At 44.8% G+C, this 20,558-nt stretch overlaps 1 protein-coding gene across 2 annotated transcripts in view; it reads right to left on the bottom strand.

Annotated features, from left to right (window-relative positions):
• LOC115477910 (cystine/glutamate transporter-like) overlaps positions 1 to 20,558 on the bottom strand; it is a 59,362-nt gene that overhangs the window by 28,977 nt on the left and 9,827 nt on the right. For both annotated transcript variants that reach the window (XM_030215041.1, XM_030215043.1), the window contains exons 3-5: positions 19,779 to 19,905; positions 16,277 to 16,392; positions 5,713 to 5,838 (exon numbers count right to left, since the gene is read on the bottom strand). In XM_030215041.1, the coding sequence (XP_030070901.1) occupies positions 5,713 to 5,838; positions 16,277 to 16,392; positions 19,779 to 19,905 (369 nt within the window). The remainder of the gene's footprint in view (positions 1 to 5,712; positions 5,839 to 16,276; positions 16,393 to 19,778; positions 19,906 to 20,558) is intronic.

Below are 20,558 nucleotides of genomic sequence, written 5' to 3'. Positions count from 1 at the left end.
GGTAGTAGCCTAGTGGAGGAGGAGGAGGAGTAGCCTAGTGGTTAGTGCAGCAGACTTTGATCCTGGGGAACTGAGTTCGATTCCCACTGCAGCTCCTTGTGACTCTGGGTAAGTCACTTAACCCTCCATTGCCCCTGGTACAAAATAAGTACCTGAATATATGTAAACTGCTTTGAATGTAGTTGCAGAAACCTCAGAAAGGCAGTATATCAAGTCCCAGTTCCCTTTCCCTATTTGAGATTCTACATGGAATGTTGCTATTCCACTAGCAACATTCCATGTATTAGCCTGCCCTTGCAGATCAGCAACGCGGCTGCGCAGGCTTCAGTTTCTGTGAGTCTGACGTCCTGCACAGAAACAGAAGCCTGTGTGGCCGCATTGCTGATCTGAAGGGGAGGTTTCTACATGGAATGTTGGTAGTGGAGGAGTAGCCTAGTGGTTAGTGCAGTGGACTTTGATCCTGGGGAACTGAGTTCAATTCCCCCTGCAGCTCCTTGTGACTCTGGGCAAGTCACTTAACCCTCCATTGCCCCTGGTACAAAATAAGTACCTGAATATATGTAAACCGCTTTGAATGTAGTTGCAAAAACCTCAGAAAGGCGGTATATCAAGTCCCATTTCCCTTTCCTAGATAGGGAGGGAGCTGCTGGGCCATGGACAGATCGGGGAAGGAGGAGGAGCAAAAGGAGCCAGGTGGGTGGGCCTGTGCACACCCAGTCCCACCCCCAGGCATGCCACTGATCTAAAGTATTCTTTTATCCTAATCCTTTTCAGAATATTCCAGCTTTTCTTTTTTCCCCCAGTGATGATATGAATAGCCTTAGTCTACTGTGGTACCAAACTACATCATATCAAGAGCAGTCAGACCAAAGGTCTATGTTTAACTCTTCATATTTGAACATCAGAGAACAAAGTTACCGGTATACAGCTCTTATCAAAACACCCATTACATGAAATACCAAAACGCTTGTGTCACATGGCCCACCAATATCAAATTTATGTCTAAATGTTTGAGTTTTTTATAGGTTTTAATTAGAGAAGTGTTTTGTTTTCATAATATTTTTAGGTCACAACTGGACATCAACACAGAAGCAATAAGAAACAAGCCAAGAGATGGGGCTGAAATTCTTAAGCCTGCCCTGAGCTGGTTCCTGCTGGGCCAGTCAGGAAACGGAAACTACAATTACTAGAAATACAAGATATAGCATAAGTACATAAGCACTGCCACGCTGGGAAAAGACCAAAGGTCCATCAAGCCCAGCACTCCGTCTCCGACAGCGGCCAATCCAGGCCCCAAGAACCTGGCAAAATCCCAAAATTTAATAACGATCAATGGACTTTTCCTTCAGGAATCTGTCCAGATCCCCTTTAAACTCAGCAAGGCCAGCTGCCCAGTGGCGTTCCTAGGGGGGCTGACACCCGGGACAGATTGCCGTTGCGCTTCGCCCCCTGGGTGCAGCACCCCCCCCCCTCCCCGGATGCAGCGCGACCCCCCCTGGTGAAAGGACCCCCCTGTGAAAGACCCCCCCCCGGGTGCACACCGCTGGGGGGGGGGGTGCCGCGTGCGCCTGTTCTTCGTTCGTTCCATGCTCCCTCTGCCCCGGAACAAGAAGTAACCTGTTCCGGGGCAGAGGGAGCATGGAACGAACGAAGAACAGGTGCGCGCAGCACCCCCCCCCCCCCCCCCAGCGGCAGCGTGCACCTGGGGCGGACTGCACCCCCCCCCCCTAGGAACGCCACTGCAGCTGCCGTCACTACCTTCTCCGGCAATGAGTTCCAGAGTCTAACCACGCGCTGAGTAAAGAAAAACTTTCTCCAATCTGTTTTAAACCTACCACATTCTAATTTCATCTTGTGTCCCTTAGTTCTATTATTGTTAGAAAGCGTAAAGAAACGCTTCACATCTGTCCGCTCTACCCCACTCAAAATTTTGTAGACCTCTATCATATCACCCCTCAGCCGCCTTTTCTCCAGGCTAAAGAGTCCTAGCCTTCTTAACCTCTCCTCATAAGGTAGTCGTCCCATCCCTTTTATCATTTTCATCGCCCTTCTCTGCACCTTCTCCAATTCCTTTATATCTTTTTTGAGATGAGGCGACCAGAACTGAACACAATACTCCAGGTGCGGTCGCACCATGGAGCGATATAACGGCATTATAACATCCTCATGCTTGTTTTCCATCCCTTTTCTAATAATACTCAACATTCTGTTTGCCTTCTTGGCCGCCGCAGCACATTGAGCGGAAGATTTCAGCCAGTTAAAGGCAGAATAGTTCCTCCTAGAAGGTGGCTATCTTCAAACTCAAAGATCATAGGTTCCAGGCTGGCTTATGCATGATAGCTATTAACACTGGAAAGAAACCTGACATTCTGGGGTGTTGCCTGTCCATTAGACTCAAATTTAGCTTTTTTCTTTAAGTGACTGAGTCAGTCATTCAGTGCCTTTACTTTGGATGGTTCATTCTATCACAGATTTCCTAGCAGGGACTCGTGAGGCTAGAACAAAACAAAAACTAGAATTGCTCGTGGTAAGTCTTAATGTCATTGTAGCTCCAAGAAGGGCATCTAGTACAAAAGGGCAAAACAAGGATTACTGAAAGCCAAAAAACAATCAGGAAAGAGAAACCAGGATTACCAGAAATACAAGACACAACTATAGATGGATTGACAATAGTAGACTCTCAAGAGGTAGAATATATCTTCCTGGAAGGTCTAACCTGAAGGTCGCCAGTTCAAGGCTGGCTGGTGCCTGAGAGCTTTTAAAATGGGGGGGGGGGGGGGGGGGGGAGGCTGAAATTTAACACCTGTGGAAAGAAACCTGTCATTTTGGTGTTTATTCCTGTCATTCTCCATACCATTTCAAACAAATAGACATCCCTAGTTTTAATATATCTCTCCCCTTAATCTGTCTCTCAATTCTGTCCACCACATTCTCTTTTATATGAGTCAAGATCTGCATGGTTTGCACAGAATCCATAGAGTGGGATGAATTATTGACTTGTGTCATACCATTTTCCTGAATGGGGCAACATTTTGTTAAAACCACGTGAATGCACTAACATGTAGTCCAGTTATATCCCATCTTCCAGGATTTTCCAGTTATATCTTACACAAAGGGGGGGAAAAAAAACTATAGCGGAACAGCTAGTGGGACAAAGATATGGTAAAAGTAGTGAACCACCACATGTAGATGAAGGAATTGGCTCACAGGAAGATTGTATTATATTAAACACATTCATGTGTAGCTGCTGCCACTCACAAACGTGGTGAGGTAGTAGCCTAGTGGAGGAGGAGGAGCCTAGTGGTTAGTGCAGTGGACTCTCTCTTGTCATCCCCTTTCTCCTCCACTGTTAACTCCAGACTTCGTTCCTTTTCCCTCATGGCACCTTATGCCTCGAATAGACTTTCTGAGCCTGTACGTCTAGCTCCCTCTCTACCTGTTTTCAAATCTATGCTGAAAACCCACCTTTTCACCACTGCTTTTGGCTCCTAGCCACTACTCAATTGCCCTCCCCTCGTTCCTTCTCACCCAGTACTTCCCTCACCCTTAATTGTCTTGTCTGTCTGTATTTTTAGATTGTAAGCTCTATTGAGCAGGGACTGTCTCTCTGTGTCAGGTGTTCAGCGCTGCATGTATCTGGTAGTGCTATACAAATGCTAATAATAATAACAGTGGCGTACCAAGGGGGGGTGGTGGGGGCGGTCCGCCCCGGGTGCACGCCGCTAGGGGGGTGCCGCGCATCGGTCAGCTTCGTTCGTTTCCATGCTCCCTCTGCCCCGGAACAGGAAGTAACCTGTTCCGGGGCAGAGGGAGCATGGAAACGAATGAAGCTGACCGGCAAGCGGCACCCCCCCCCCCAGCGGCGTGCACCCGGGTGGGGTTCTTTCGCCGGGGTGGGGGGGGTGTCCTTTCACCGGGGGGGGTTGCGCTGCACCCGGGGGCGGGGCACATCGGCGATCCGCCCCGGGTGTCAGCCCCCCTAGGAACGCCACTGAATAATAATAATTAAAGGTTCCTTTTCTCTTATGCAATTTCTGCTTTAGAATTTACCTTCTCATTGATCTTGATGTTATACAGAACAAAAAAGGGCATAAGCTTTTATCAACTTGTCCAAAATAAACATCTATGTACTGTGCACTTGTACCTTCTGTTTCTCTCTTCCTTGCTCTTCTTTCTTTCCCTTGATGATGTCTCTTTCACCTATCATCACTTCGCCTTTTTATCTCATTCTGCATATACTATGTACTTCCTCCTTTCTATACGCCCTCTCACCCATAAGACAGATTTCTAGTCACAGCCGTTGCCTTGATTTTCTCTCCTCTCATGCCATCCTCGATCCGCTTCAATCCGGCTTTCGCCCCCTACACTCGACAGAAACGGCACTATCTAAGGTCTGCAATGACCTGTTCCTTGCCAAATCCAAAGGTCACTACTCCATCCTCATCCTCCTCGACCTATCTGCCGCTTTTGACACTGTCAATCACAACTTACTTCTCGCCACACTGTCCTCTTTTGGGTTCCAGGGCTCTGTCCTCTCCTGGTTCTCCTCTTATCTCTCCCACCGCACCTTCAGAGTACACTCTCATGACTCTTCCTCCACCCCCATCCCTCTCTCTGTTGGAGTTCCTCAAGGATCTGTACATGGACCCCTTCTTTTTTCAATCTACACCTCTTCCCTGGGCTCGCTGATCTCATCTCATGGTTTCCAGTACCATCTTTATGCTGATGACACCCAGCTTTACCTCTCCACACCTGACATCACTACGGAAACCCAGGCCAAAGTATCGGCCTGCTTGTCCAACCACCTCCTGAAGCTGAACATGGCCAAGACCGAACTTATTGTCTTCCCACCCAAACCCTCTTCTCCTCTCCCTCCACTCTCTATCTCAGTTGACAAAACCCTCATCGTCCCCGTCTCATCTGCCCGCAACCTTGGTGTCACCTTTGACTCCTCCCTCTCCTTCTCTGCACATATCCAGCAGATAGCCAAGACCTGTCGCTTCTTCCTTTACAACATTAGCAAAATTCGCCCTTTCCTCTCTGAGCACACCACCCAAACTCTCATCCACTCTCTCATTACCTCTCGCCTCGACTACTGCAACCTACTCCTCACTGGCCTCCCACTTTGCCACCTATCCCCCCTTCAGTCCGTTCAGAACTCTGCTGCACGTCTTATCTTCCGCCTGGACTGTTATACTCACATCTTCCCTCTCCTCAAATCACTTCACTGGCTTCCGATCAGGTACCGCATACAGTTCAAGCTTCTCCTCCTAACCTACAAATGCACTCGATCTGCAGCCCCTCCCTACCTCTCTACCCTCATCTGCCCTTACATTCCTACCCGTAACCTCCGCTCTCAAGGCAAATCCCTCCTTTCAGTACCCTTCTCCACCACCGCCAACTCCAGGCTCCGCCCTTTCTGCCTCGCCTCACCCCATGCTTGGAATAATCTCCCTGAGCCCATACGCCAGGCCCCTTCCCTGCCCATCTTCAAATCCCTGCTAAAAGCCCATCTCTTCAATGTCGCCTTCGGCACCTAACCACTATTCAAGAAATCCAGACTACCCCAACTTGTCATTTCGTCCTTTAGATTGTAAGCTCCTTTGAGCAGGGACTGCCCCCCCTTTTTTGTTAAATTGTACAGCGCTGCGTAACTCTAGTAGCGCTATAGAAATGTCAAGTAGTAGTAGTAGTAGTAGTAGTTTTTCTTACCTGCACCCAGAGCCATCATCCCAGGGACAATAATCAATGCAATTGCTATCATTTTGAGTACAGCAAAAGCAGTCTGGATATTTGCAGACCAGCTGACACTCCAACAATTTAAGGCAATTATTAACGCTGGGGGAAGGAATCAGAAACAAAATTTATCTTGCGTAAGTATTTTTACCATACTCATATTCATGCAGGAATAAACTCATTATAGTCAAATAACAAATGGCTAATGCCTTAGCTTCAGGTCTCCCCAGAGCAGTCTTCATGACCCAACATCTAATTGGTTTTCAGTGGGCCTGATGCTGAGACGCAACACATTTGTTTAACATTAACCAGCTAATTTATCCCATTAACTTCCAATTAACAAACCAGCTGTTAAACCAGTCATCTTGAATATCTAGTTAAAAGTTAACCGGATAACTTTAACTCAGGTATTCTTATGACCAGACTAAACTGGTTAATTTTAACCGGACGGATAACCCCAAATATCAGCACTATCGGTTAAAGGTTTTACAGTGATCCCAGCCCCTGCCATAATTTAACCAGTTAACCTTAGCTGTCTAGACAAAAAATGAACTTGTCTTTGGGAGTGGAAAATTCAAGACTGGTCTGAGTAAATTCCAAAGTTACCCAGAGAAATTATCTGAATATTGACCTCAATGAATATGATTAATCTGCATCTTGGGGGAATGAAGGTAGCCTGGAGTTGTAGATTTAGGCTAGAGCCATATACTGCTTGCAGGGGAAGAGGGGAAGCATGGGGGGGGGGGGGGGTGAGGTATTGGGAGGGGGGCTGGAGGGGTTGAGTTAGGTGTATATCAATAAAGCTTGGCATTGCTCCAGAGCTTTGATGTTCAGATACTTTTGGTGTTTTATGATATGTACTATTTCATCTAACGAGTTATTTTAAAGCGTGTGATGTCAGTGATAATGGACATTTAATGTTAACACTCGCTGGAAATAAAAGTTGTAAAGAGGGGAGGGGGGAGTAAAAATGGAAAAAGTGTTTGACGGTGTTGAATATGTTGCTGGAATGTTGATTTGTATATTGATCCATGATGTATGAATACTCCAAGTTGACTTGTAGTGTGCATATCGTCAATAAAACAGTTTAAACCTTAATCTGCATCTACTAGGTTTCCAAAGTATGCCATTTTTTCTCATGCATATTCACGTGGTGACTCCAGCTGGCTCTAGGGTCACCAGGACAGTCTGAAAAGCCCTTCCTTATTTGGCAACCTGACCTCTAGTTGCAGCAACGCAAGACTTGCGTTGCTGCTACTAGGGGTCAGGTTGCCAAATAAGACTTCTCCTAGCGGTCTGTGAGCCCCATTTTCCTAGAAGGAATTGCCAGGGCAGAAGTAACTGGGGACAGCTTCTCCCTCCTACCACACACAGAGTGCTCTGGTAGGTGCCAAGGTTTATGTGGGTAATCCAGGACTGAGGAGGACTTTGATTTTTCTAGAGGGATTGAGAATGAGAGAGTGGGTTCATGGGAGGCTTTGATAGTTTTAAAGGGATTGAGGTGGGTAGTGGGTTCTATGAGGACTTTGATACTTCAAAAAAGAATAGGGAATAAGGGGTAGAGGCTAGATCTGGGGGAGGATCATTTTATTTAAAAGGGATCAGAGGGCCGGGGGCTTTTTTTTCCTTCTAATTCCTAGCCCATTTGAGGTCTCCCAGGGAAAATATTCTATCACCTCAAGGTGATTTTAACTTTCCTTGAACAATGCAGTTTGTAAAGTTTACTGCATGCTGCATAAATCATTTTGCTTAATAAGATGCTTTGCAGCTCCATATTATTTAACTTGTCTTGGGGTCATAACTTATACAATAGACCCTTTAGATCATGAGCCTTCTGAGGACAGGGAAAAACCAACTATATGTGAATGCAACTTTGTCTTGAGCTACTAATGAAAAGGCAAAAGCTTAATCTAAATAACTATTGCCATGCAAAGCCAATGTGTATTCCACAACTTTCACTCATAAGAGGGCAGTATTCACAGGACATGAGCCATTTATCTTCCCTTTATACACATCATGCATTTCCTCAACTCCCATATTTGTACCATAGCTTCTCAGTCTCCAACCTCTTCAACACAGGTCATCAAGTCTAGGAATATTGGTCACTGGAGTCATCTGTCACACGGAAGGGTTTCATCACTTTATTACATAACATTTATCATTAGCACCCATGACATAATAAAAGGTATTGAGGAGTATTTTCGATATGACTCCTAAATCCAATTTTGGTCATTTTGGGGAAAATGTCCAAAAATCCAGTCGCAAACATGGCCAAACCAGAAAAACATCCAACTTTGTGTTTTGAAAATGGCCATTTGCTAGATATTTTTGTGCTCAGTGCATCTAACGTTTGGGTCAATTTTCCACAAAAAAAGAAATCCAAGGGAAAAATGAACAAAAACAAGCCATTGGGATATAGGAGGAGCCAGCATTCTTCGTAGACTAGCCACACAAACATCCCAGCAGAGCAGTGGGGCACCCTAAGGGGCACTGCAGTGGACTTCACATAAAAGGTCTGAGGTATACATCTCACCGTTACCCCCTTTTATTGTATGCTGAGCCCTCCAAAACCCACCAAAAACCTACTGTACCCAACTGTACACCACTACAATAGCCCTAATGCCTGCACGTGTCACCTATATGTAGGTACAGTAGGTTTTTGGTAGGTTTTGGAGGGCTCACACTCAGTGGTGTACCAAGGGGGGGGCGGTGGGGGTGGTCCGCCCCGGGTGCACACCGCTGGGGGGTGCCACGGCGCACGCCTGCTCAGCGTTGGCTGAGTTCGCGCGTTCGCTGCAGCCTGCAGCTCCCTCTCTGCCCCGGAACAGGTTACTTCCTGTTCCGGGTCAGAGGGAGCTGCAGGCTGCAGCGAACGCGCCAACTCAGCCAACGCTGAGCAGGCGCGCGCTGCGGCACCCCCCACAGCGGTGTGCACCCGGGGGGGGGTTTCTTTCGCCAGGGGGGTGCTTTGGCGGGGGGGGGGCGTCCGCGCTGCATCGGGGGGGGGGGGGGTGCTGCACCCGGGGGGGCGGGGCGCCGCCCCGGGTGTCCGCCCCCCTAGGAACGCCACTGCTCACACTTTTCATCACAAGTGTACCAGTTAGAGTGAGATATGGGCCTGGGTCCCCTTCTCTGCAGTCCACTGCACTGACCACTAGGCTACTCCAGAGACCTGCTTGCTGCTCTAATAGGACTGGTCATAACATCTAAAGCTGTCTTATAGCCAGATATATATTGTTTCTTTCACTCTTAGTGGGGTGGGAGAGGGTCAGTGACCACTGGGGGAGTAAGGGGGGTTATACCTTAATCCCTCCAGTAGTCATTTGGTCATTTAGGGCATCTTTTGGAGACAGTATTGATTGACAAATGTCTATCCAAAAACATCTTCATTTTGGTCCTAGATGTTTTTATTTTGTTCTATTATTGCAGAAAACCATCAATTTTTTGGTGCCGCCCATGTCCCACTCAAAACTCGCCTCCAACATGCCCCCTTGAAATCTGGACAAACTGTGTAGCAAAATGTCTAAAATTGGGGTGTTGAAAATCGCAACTTGGATGTTTTTGAGAGAAAAACGTCCTTCTGCCACCTTATGATGTTTTTTGAATTTTGTTTTTTGTTTGTTTGTTTTTTCTACACTCCATACCTGCAATCACCCTGCTGCCCTCTATAATAAGTCTATTCTCAATAGCAAACTATGGACTTTTCCTCCAGGAGTTTGTCCAAACCATTTTTAAACCCAGATAAGCTAACCACTGTTACCTCATCCTCTGGCAACAAGTTCCAGAATTCAAATATTCGTTGAATGAAAAAAATCTTTCCTCCTATTCGTTGTAGCCTATGCGCTGGCTTAGTGCCTTAGATGTCACCTGCTGTCACTGCTCTGATCAGAGAAGCACATACTCAGGAGATTCATTAGTTCATAATAATCAGTGCATTTATTCTATCGAAAAAGGTGCCGGTACTCATATGCCAGGCCACCCTTCAGGGATGGGGCGATCGCTGAGGGACCCAATCCACAATAGACAGACCACCTGCAACCAGTCACAGAATCTATGACAAGGCAGAATTGGTGTGTAGGGCCTGACCTCTTTCATTAAAACTTGTGGATCATGGGTCAATTTTAGCAGACAATGGAAAAGATTCCAGTACTCAGTACCCCCAATTACCCCCTCAAAAAAGCCCTGATAATAATATATATTACACAGCCAGCAGTGGGTGGGGAGCAGCAGGGCAGCCAGGCGGTGCAGGGGGGGAGGAAGCAGAGGGGGGGCAGCGGTGGGGTGGTGGACCAAAATGTGCCCCCCTACCTTGGGCTCTGGCACCCTCCCACCTCGAGGTCTGGCTACGCCCCTGAAGTAGGCTGAGAGTGTATTTTATAAAGACACGAAGGGGCGATATTCACAGCCAGTTAACTAGTTAAGTGGGTCTTTTACTAAGCTGTGTTAGGGCCAACAAGTAGTTAGCACGTGCCAACTCGACACTACCACCTGGGTAGCGCAGGCACCCAGTGCTAATTTCAAAATTAGCGCAAGCTATTTCCTGCAGTAGAAAATATTTTTCTAATTTCTACCGTGGCGGGGGGGGGGGGGGAGGGCATTCCTGGCGATAATCAGCATGTTAGCCACATTAGCACATACTGATTACTGCATAAGTAGCGCGTGAGCCCTTACCACTAGGTCAATGGCTGGCATTAAGTACTCAGGCAGTAAATAGCTGTGTGCTAATTTTAGTGCATGGCCATTTAACGGCCCACAAAAAAAAGCCCATTTTCCCAGTCATGGTAAAAAAATTGGCTAGCGTGTGACAAATTCAGGCATCCAGACTACCGCAGGCCACTTTTTACTGCAGTTTAGTAAAAAGGCCTCTAAGAGATCCTTTTGCTCGGCTAACTGGCACCGAGTGGGTCTCAAGGGAATCTGCAGCAGTACTTACCCAGATAATGCCACTCTAACTTCTCCTCTAACTTCTAAATCCAAAACCAGCTACTGTGTGGGTGGTCTGGGGCAGAGTTAGCATTTAACCAGATACGTGCTAATTTTCACCCCTTAACCAGTTAACCAGCCAAATAGGACCGCAGAAATAGAAGTCCTTTGGTCAGTTTCACTTAAATGGTTACTTTTCCACTGACTACTGCCTGCTGAATATTACCCCCATTGGTGCCTGCAAGTCTTTATAAAATACTAAACATAAACCAAGAAAAAATCATGACTAGATTAAAGCTCAGGAGCAGGTGTCATGTTTGGCACCTACCTAATAAACAACACACGTAATTCATGATGCCAACCATGTTCCACGCAAATACCTGTCCAGAACACTCACTTATATGCAGGTCAGGTAAAAGTGCAGACCTTCTTGGTACGATGCATATTTTTCACATGCCACCCTGGGGTTTTATTTTAGAAAAGCCCATTTACTCATGTATCCAATCTAATCTGGCGCTTAATATACCGCTAATTTCCTCAAATGGGTCCAAAACAGTGTACAACAATAATGCTTAAACATACAGTTGCATAATTACAGATACAATTTGCATAGATCAATATAACATAAACAGGTCAATTACACAGCATCTACTACTAAGTATTCATGAAACAAAAATGTTTTAAGATTCTTATGAAATAAACCATAGGAATTTCTAATCTTAGATCTGATGGTAAAGAGTGCCAGAAACGAGTTGCCTGATAGGAGTATGAGCGTTCGTGGTTACATTTAGATATTCTATGTTTAATGGCTGGGTATATAAGAAGATTACGTTCTTTAATTCTAGATGTCAAAAGAAAAGTAGAACGTTTCAACAAATCATATAGGTAAACAGAACCCTGACCATTTAAAGACTTAAAAACCAGGCACAATATCTTATACAGTATCCTGGCTTTTACCGGTAACTAGTGTAGCTCGTTCAGCAATGGGGTAACTCTACCATGTTTATGGTGTCCAAAGATCAACTTAGCAGTGGTACTGTGTAGAAGTTGCAATCTAGTCAACTGTTTCTGGGGCAATTCTACGTAAACTGAATTACAGTAATCCAACTGCGACAATACAAACGCATGTACCAGCAATGCGAAACGATTCCTAAAAAATAGGACCAAATGGAATTTAGCTGCCTTAGTTTAAAAAATATTTTCTATACTACATTGTTAATTTGTGGTTCAAAAGATAAGGTGGTATTAAAAATAATTCCCTAAACCCAAAAGGTTTGTGCCACAGAAAGAAATTGTGACAGTCCTGTAGAAACAGGTGAAGCATGTCCTGAAGGCATCAGTGAAAACTGTTTAACAGGGATTAATGAAGGAACATAGCCAGGGTTGCCTTCAAAATATGTGTCTTTACATTCCAAATTATCTATGGTATGGCCCCTGACTATATGCTCCCTTTGATTGACCTCCCTACGTGTAATTCCATCCCTAGATCCTGAGAATTCCTAATTCTTCATCATCCCAATTGTAAAAAGATTGTTTACAAAACTGTCGTCTCTGCTGACTTCCCCTATCAATGTACTAATTGGTGGAATCTTCTTCCAAGGGCTGTTAGATCTATGCATGATTACCGTGGCTTTCGGAAATTATTAAAAACTTTTCTTTTCAAAAAGTTCCTGCAACAAGATAATGGAAGACAGGAATAACCATTTACATACAAAATGCTGATTCAGAGTTTATCCTGTATAACTGCTTATAATTTGATGTTTGTTATATAATACAACCTTATAAAATAATTCATAAACTAATTTTTGTAAAGTTTCTATGGCCACATATAGAAGATGTGCTCAACATTTTTCCGTTATCAGAAGATTTACAACTATAATAAGTATGTACTAAATTATAAGCCACATTGAACCTGAACTCTGGGCTAATGCGGGATACAAATGTTATTATAAATACATAAATAAAGGGTACTCATGATGACGTTAAATAAAGCAAAGCTTCTCATCTATATTGGGTGTTTTCCACAGAGAGTAGGATTGAGAAGGCTCACAAGTAGGATATATTATCCAGTGGTACCAGGATTATTATCCCAGAGCTCAGAACTTTAGTACAGAGTGTGTGCAGTCTTTCCCATGCACATGGTCCCCTCAAGTTGGACAAAACTGAAGTTGGTGGGAGGAAATATGTGCCCTATTAATTCTGCTAACTATGAAAAACACCTGCTACAGATGAGTAATGTTGCATTTTCCATCAACAAACAGGATTGAGTCAGGCACACAAGTATTGTCTTAGTCCTTGGAGGAGTCCACCCAGTGAAATGTAAGAGCTGTTAGTTGACAAGGACAGATTGGGCAGCACCACTTGACTGTAGGTACTTTCCCATGCTGAAGCCTGGTCCAAGTAGAAGAGAGGACCAAGTAGTTGCCTTATAGATACAAGAGGGCTTCTGTAAGAGTTGTTGCTCTAATTTGATTAGATTTGACCTTGGAGAAGAGAGGAATACATGCTTGTTCATAGCAGAATTGTATGCAAAAGGCCAGCCAGTTTGCTAAGGTTCCTTTCAGTGCTGGGCATCTAGTTCTACATAGAGTGAATGAAATAAATAGTTGAACTGACTTCCTGAATGAAGCAGTTATGCTCAAGTAGCAGGCAAGAGCCTGTATACAATTTAGAGCATAAAGAGCCTTCTGTCGAGAATTTGAACAAAGCTTCAGACAGAAAGCGGGAACCATTCTCTCTTCATTTAGATGGAAAGGCATCACCGTCATTGGCAAAAACTTGGAATGTGTCCAAAGCACGACTTTGTGCTGGTGGAATTGGGTATGTGGACCATATGTTACCAATGACTAAAGCTCACTAACTCTTATTTGAGATGACAGCTATGAGAAACGGTACTTTCCAAGTAGCTTGAGGGACATCGTGAGTGAAGTGAGGGCTAGATTCAGGTCCCAAGGTAAGGGGGACTTTTGTAAAAGACATTTTACAAGAAGTCAGCCTTTCATCAAGTGCATGACCAGCTGCAATCGTGAAGCTGTAGTGAATGGTAAGCCGACACTGTACTAAGATGAAGTCTGATAGAAGAGGTTTGAAGCCCAAGATAATATAAATGGTATTAATACTGTAGAATTGTCAACAGCAGACTAGGTCATGGCTATTAATAAAGCACCAGATTAAAAACCTTCTCCACATGAAATTGTAAGTTCTTCTAAGTGGAAGGCTACTGAGCAGCTATCAAGATGTCATTCTCCCCCCCCCCCCCCCCCCCCCCAAAAAAAAAAAAAAAAAGAGAAGTGGCCTAGTGGTTAGGGTGGTGGACTTTGGTCCTGAGGAACTGAGTTCGATTCCCACTTCAGGCAGCTCCTTGTGACTCTGGGCAAGTCACTTAACCCTCCATTGCCCCATGTAAGCCGCATTGAGCCTGCCATGAGTGGGAAAGCGCAGGGTACAAATGTAACAAAAATAAAATAGATACTATTGGAGATTCTACATGGAATGTTGCTATTCCACTAGCAACATTCCATGTAGAAGCCTGCGCGGCCACATTGGTGATCAGCAAGGGCCGACTTCTACATGGAATGTTGCTAGTGGAATAGCAACATTCCATATAGAATCTCAAATAGTAGCAACAGTGGAGGAGTGGCCTAGTGGTTAGGGTGGTGGACTTTGGTCCTGGGGAACCAAGGAACTGAGTTCGATTCCCACTTCAGGCACAGGCAGCTCCTTGTGACTCTGGGCAAGTCACTTAACCCTCCATTGCTCCATGTAAGCCCCATTGAGCTTGCCATGAGTGGGAAAGCACAGGGTACAAATGTAACAAAAAAAAATGGGGAAATTCTCCTTTAAGGTTTTTTTTTTTTTTAAATCAAAATAAATAATCCTGGAACCTTCCAAAAGCCAATTTATAATACTAGGTCCAGGAATTACAGTATATCACTCAAAATATAAATGCTTAAAATAATCTTGTATTTTAAAATGATTATTTAATATTACTGTCAAATCAATATAAAACGCAAAAAAATATGAACACGTGCTTAGAAATTATAACATGCTAAAAAAAATCATCAAATTCTGGCCAGTCAATTTCCATCATCTCACTTTTCAAGGTTATGCTTATCAAATGGCTCCAATATGATATTCATAAAAATGAATAGAAAAGAGGCACTTACATGACTATCATCAAAGTGTCCATCTCAGTCTCTCACAGTCTATGTGTCTCCCTGATTCTTGCAGTGCTTGATGAATGGAATTGTGGACAATAGAACCCCAACGTGGACCCTCATTTCACCTTCTTCATCTTCCTCAGGGGGAATTTACTTAACGGCAGAGGTTAGGACTATCACTGCTTCAAAATGTAAAATTCAACAGCCAATAATGTAAAATAATAAAAAAATAAAAAATAAATAGGAAAGTATATTTTTAAGCATTTATATTTTGAGGGATATACTGCAATTCATAGTTCAAGGAATGCCAAGAATAGATACTAGAGACTATTCAATTTCAGGCATGAGGCCTAATTGACTTGAGGTCTGGATGAAGAAGTCAGCCTTGCTGTCGAGAGCTCAGTGCTGGGAACTGAAGCGACTTGTGGGCAGGCGGAACTACAAGGTCGTGAAGGGGAGAGAACCAGTTCTGTCAAGGCCAGTGGGGTGCTGTGAGAATCACCGCACTGTGGCTTGGATGGAATTTGTGTAGTTTCTTTGGTATGAGTGGAACTGGAGAATAGGCATTAAAAAAATGACCAAGTCCATGGAAACATCTAAGGTCCCTGCTGCTTTCATGGCAGGACTTTTAGGGCCACTGCACTGAGAGATTGAAGGCTTTTCCATGCAAGATTTTCAACTGGTCTATGTAGAAGTAGGTGGTTTCTGTGAAGAAATAGCCTTTTTAGAGAGCAACTTCTTTGAGGTATCTAAAGTCTCTCTATTGAGACAATCTCTTCATGCTTTTGGTGACATTCAAGCTCACTGTTTACAGTCCATTTGGTCATGTTCACGACTGAGGTACAAGAGGCATTTGGTGTGCTTGTTGAAATTTTGAACTTTTCTGCTGTACTTTAGGCATGGACAAACACCCAACTTGGTGATATGGCACATGAGAAGAATTATAAGAGACTTGATGAAAAGCAACATCGAAGATCAAACTACACAGGAGAGCTTTGTTTTATGTCCATTTGGTACAGCAGAAGAAACAAAACTGAGGAGTTAAGGAGACTGCTGTACACGAGAAGGCTGTGCAGGCTTAGAAATTTGCACTAAAGTTCTGAGCTCCGGGAGAGCAGCTCTGCCATGGTGCCATCGGATGACATCACCTACTTGTGTGCCTCACTCAATCCTGCTTATTGACAGAAAAAGGGCTTTATGCATAACAAGCCCTTTATACATTACTCCCAGAATGGGAGATAAGCCTCAGAGATGAAAATTCCTGACCCCGGTCCCATGCTTGGGAGACAAGCATTTTGCTTTCCTTTACAAAGACTTATTTGACTCTGAAGCATCAGCAGGGTAGCTGCATTTAACATTCTGCTGGTATTAAAGCATCATCCTTGATATTTGATCAAGACGGTGGTCCATAGATGCATTCTTTAGGCTTTCTAACCATAGGTTATCTAATTGCTCACAGATTCCAAGAGATGTGACTAGTTTCACAGCGATGGCTGGTGCATGGCATGGCAGAAAGAGAGGCTCAATTAGGTAACGTCCAAAAGCCAAGGATACAACAGCAATGTTAGCAGGGCTAGACAGGAAAAGAAAGAAAAAACAATAATTATTCTATGTATTTTTTTTAATAGAATGTAGCTTTGTCCCTTCTCCAGAACACCTCACTGGTCTATGATTACTTTTCTAAAATATTCTCCACCATTACTCTAGGTATGGATCAGTGGCGTAGGAAGGGGGGGCGGGAGGGGCGGTCCGCCCCGGGTGCATGCCGCTGGGGGGTGTCGGCTCCACTGGTTCCCTGCTCCCTCTGCCCCGGAACAGGTTACTTCCTGTTCCGAGGCAGAGAGAGCAGGGAACCAGCGGAACCGACGCAGCTCCCAGCAGGTAAGAATGCACTCCGGGTGGGGGGGGGGGGGGGGTTGATGTGCCGAGGGGGGTGTCATGCTGCACCTGGGGGGGTATCGATGCACCGAGGGGGGTGTTGTGCTGCACTCGGGGGGGGGGGGGGTGCGCAGTGGCAAACCGCCCCGGGTGGCAGCTGCCCTTGCTACTCCACTGGTATGGATTATTCTTTAAGGGGTCCTTTTACTAAGCTGTAATAAGCATTAATGCGTGCTTACTGCAGGTTATAATGCACCACCATGGGGCGTGCTCAGGCATCTTACAGTAGTTTTTGCACGTGCATGCACTACCCATGTGCTAAAAAATAGTTTTTATTTTTTTAGTGTTGGGGCAGGTCTGGGGGTGGAGAGTAGATATGTTCTGTGCTAATCAATTAGCACAGCTACATTGCCGTGTGCTAACCAATTAGCAAGTGAGCCCTTTCCACCTACAAAATAGATATTGGTAAGTGCTCACGCCGTAATGGCCTCACGCTAATGGGAAAATTATTGAAGAAATAGGAAAATTGGCCAGTTCCCGGCAGCGCTAAAAGTTGCCATAGCTCATGGAAAGACCCATGCTGGAGATAGCACAGACTACTTTTTAGCACTGCTTAGTAAAAGGGCCCTTCAAAGTGGGCCAGCATGGATCCAGATGTTACTTTTCAGGTCAGCTGGAATTGGAATTATGGTAGAGAGTGGGTTTGCTGGATAGGCAGCCATTGCACAGTGCTAGAACATTATGGCTAGACCCACACATTAGATTAAAGAGGTGTCTATGGCCCCTTGGTAAAGGATTTTTGTGGCAATGGTTGTACTAGTGGGATGGGGCAGACACTTAAAGAAATGGACAAAAAATTTCTGAGTAGATGCAATTGAAGAATCATTGCACTGCAGAGTAGTAAAAACTAGTTTTAATTGATTTGGGAACCTAAAGAAGCAGAAAACCTCTTGGTCAAGTGTTAAGAAAGAAAAAGGAAAACGTTAAATAGAAAAAACCTTGTAGTTCGAGAGTATTATCATCTTTTTTACTAGTTCCTCAGAGTCTCTGTTGTGTCCATGATCTCATTCTGCTAAGGGAGGCAAGAACACAGAATCCAGATGTTCAGCGGTGAACTGCTCCGTTTAGTCAGCATGTACTTACGGCCTACAGTGCAAGAAAACATTAACTGCACCAGGCTCTCTTTGCTGTCATTTTTTTTTTTACTTTCTATATCGTTTCAACACTATTTCTGCATGTTTTTCTATGTCTCCAGCTCACATTCCACAGCTATGTGTCAGCCAAACTCCATGTCTAGGACCCTACTGTCTCATCCGCTGCAACTCAGTAAACATGCTTAAGGATCTGTTAAAAACATACAAACTTCCAAGTTTCCTTTTCAGGCACAGGCAAATCAATTCAGACTAACTCTGAATACCATCCAAACCAGGAGGAGCTGATGGGATTCGGGCAACAGAAGTAAAACTGGGACAAAGGGCAAGATGCATTAAACTTTAACGACCCTTTAATGAGGAAATTTTGAAACGTAGCATGCATTAAAGGCCATTTTCTGACCACGCTAGCAGCTAACGAAAACGGAATGCAAACGAGTAACTACCATTGAAATGTGGGCGATTCGGAATGCATTAACCATACCGACGAGTGCACCGATTCATTTACCGTGAAATATTTAACGTCAGGTCAGAGCTGTCGTTAAGGCCTGAGCTGTCATCTCCCCGCTTCCCCCTGCATCTTAAAATTCCAAGCTGGCATGTGGCACGTCAGAGGAGGGCTGGCCCAGGAAGAACAGAGGGACGTCGGAGAAGGCAGCACTGATCACCGATCAGCTGTTCTTGCCCGTGCAGCGCCTTCACACAGAGGTGAGAGGTGCTGCGTGGGCCGGTAAAGTGGAGGGGGGGTCCAGTAGAGGGGGGGAGCGGCGGCGATGAGCTCAGGGGGGCGGGGCACGGGGGCAGAGGATGGCGGGAGGCGGAGCTGTGGGAGAAGGAGAAAAACAGAGAGAGGAAGGGAGGGGGACCGAGGCTGCTAAACTTTGGTTTTTTGTTTTTATTTTTTATTTAATACATGCGGAAGCGGGGAGCAGCGGCGACCTCGAGGGGGGGGGGGCAAGGGCGTCCATACAGGACGATCCTGACGAGCGCCTTTGCCCCTTTTATTTTCAATGTGTTTTTTTTGTTGTGGGTTTTGACATTTGTGGCATGCGCAGAGCAGCCAGCATAACGCTTGGCTACTCTGCGCGTGCTTTACGGGCAGATTAACGACGGGGATTACACTTTTGTAATGCATTTGACTTTCAAATACCGAACCGAACATTTGGGACTTCTGTTTTTAGTGCATTCTTCGTTTTTTCAAATTCGGTAAGGACTTTTACGTTTTTGATTTTTTAACGTATGGTTGATGCATCTGGGCCAAAGTACAAGTGGGATTGCCTAAATCTGAGTCATTTACGATTTGACTTGAATAATCCTGAACTACTGATGCTCATCTTGAATCTGCATATTTACAGAAAGGTGGATACTTTAGTTACCAAGCTTGACTCAGTTCAGCTATAAAGATGTACTAAAGAAGGAAGAATTTTGCTAACTCTGACTTTTACGCACAAAATCACAAGTAACGCATGTTACCTAAGTAATGTACACTTATTTCCCTTTTGGCACAAAAAATAGACTACATAACATTTTTCAACTTCACAAATGGTAAATTGGTTAGATTTCACCCTGGCGTTATCTGTGTAGCTTCAAAAAATCTATAGATAATGGACTTTATGTTTACCAACTGCTAGTAAATATGTCTTTTCAGACATTGACCTGACTGTTTCATGTGCAACCGCGCTTGGACGAGGTTTACCTATCCTTGATTGTCCACATTGTCCCCCATCACCTTTTTTTCTTCTTTCTTGTTCTCTACTAGTTTGAAAGTTCTAGAACAAATGTTGAAAAATGTACTGTAGTCTGAGTGCTGGCGTGCAAAAATGCTAAGATGCAGAGATTTATAAGCAAAAGAGATTTATGATGTTCATATTCCTCCTCCCCAAAACAACATTTGCAACTCATAATTATTCAAGTGAATTTGTTTCCTTACCGGATCATAATAAATTCAGCCCATAGTCTTAGGAAGGCTGGCAAGGGTCCCAGGGTCTCTAGCAAGTAAATATAATGTCCCCCTGATTTCTTGATGCTTGTTCCAAGCTCTGCATAAGATAAGGCACCTAAACCAAAAAATCGATATTTAGAGTTTTAAATAAGGAAATCTTAGTTTGGAAATGTGGCCTACTCTACAAATGATGCATGAAAAAAAAAAGCCTTCTGAAATTACCAGTCAGTAGCAAGATATTAATCATTAGTCGGCCATTAAAGTTTAGCAGCTCAGGACCCCTTTTACCAAGCTGCAGCAAAAGGGGGCCTGTGCTGGCGTTGGTGCGTGTTTTTCATATGCGTCGAGACCCCCTTTTACCGCAGCAGGTAAAAGGGAAGTCTCTCTTTCCTGCAGGAAATGGCCATGCAGCAAGTAAAGCACTTGCTGCGCGGCCATTTTTGGGGGGGGGGGGGGGCGAGCCCTTACTACCACCCATTGAGGTGGCGGTAAGGGCTTCTGCTCTACCCTAGCAGTAACCAGGCAGCCCATGGCACTGCCCAATTACCACCGGGTAAACTCCGGCGCTACAAAAATAAATATATTTTTATAGTGCCAAATATGATGGCGCGGCAGTAGTGGGAAGTTCCGTCGGACCTCTTTACATGCCTTGGGAGATAGTGCCATCTGCTGATGCCTGTAAAGCACACCTCAGCACAAACAATACCTGTGGCAACACAACCCGGCCTCCCCTCCCCACTCGACAGTACCCCTAATTGATCTGATCTC

The sequence above is a fragment of the Microcaecilia unicolor genome, chromosome 9 (assembly GCF_901765095.1).
Source record: "Microcaecilia unicolor chromosome 9, aMicUni1.1, whole genome shotgun sequence".
Taxonomy (NCBI): Eukaryota; Metazoa; Chordata; class Amphibia; order Gymnophiona; family Siphonopidae; genus Microcaecilia; species Microcaecilia unicolor.
The sequence above is the reverse complement of the archived record's forward strand: the minus strand, read 5'-3'. Positions and strand labels throughout refer to the sequence as shown.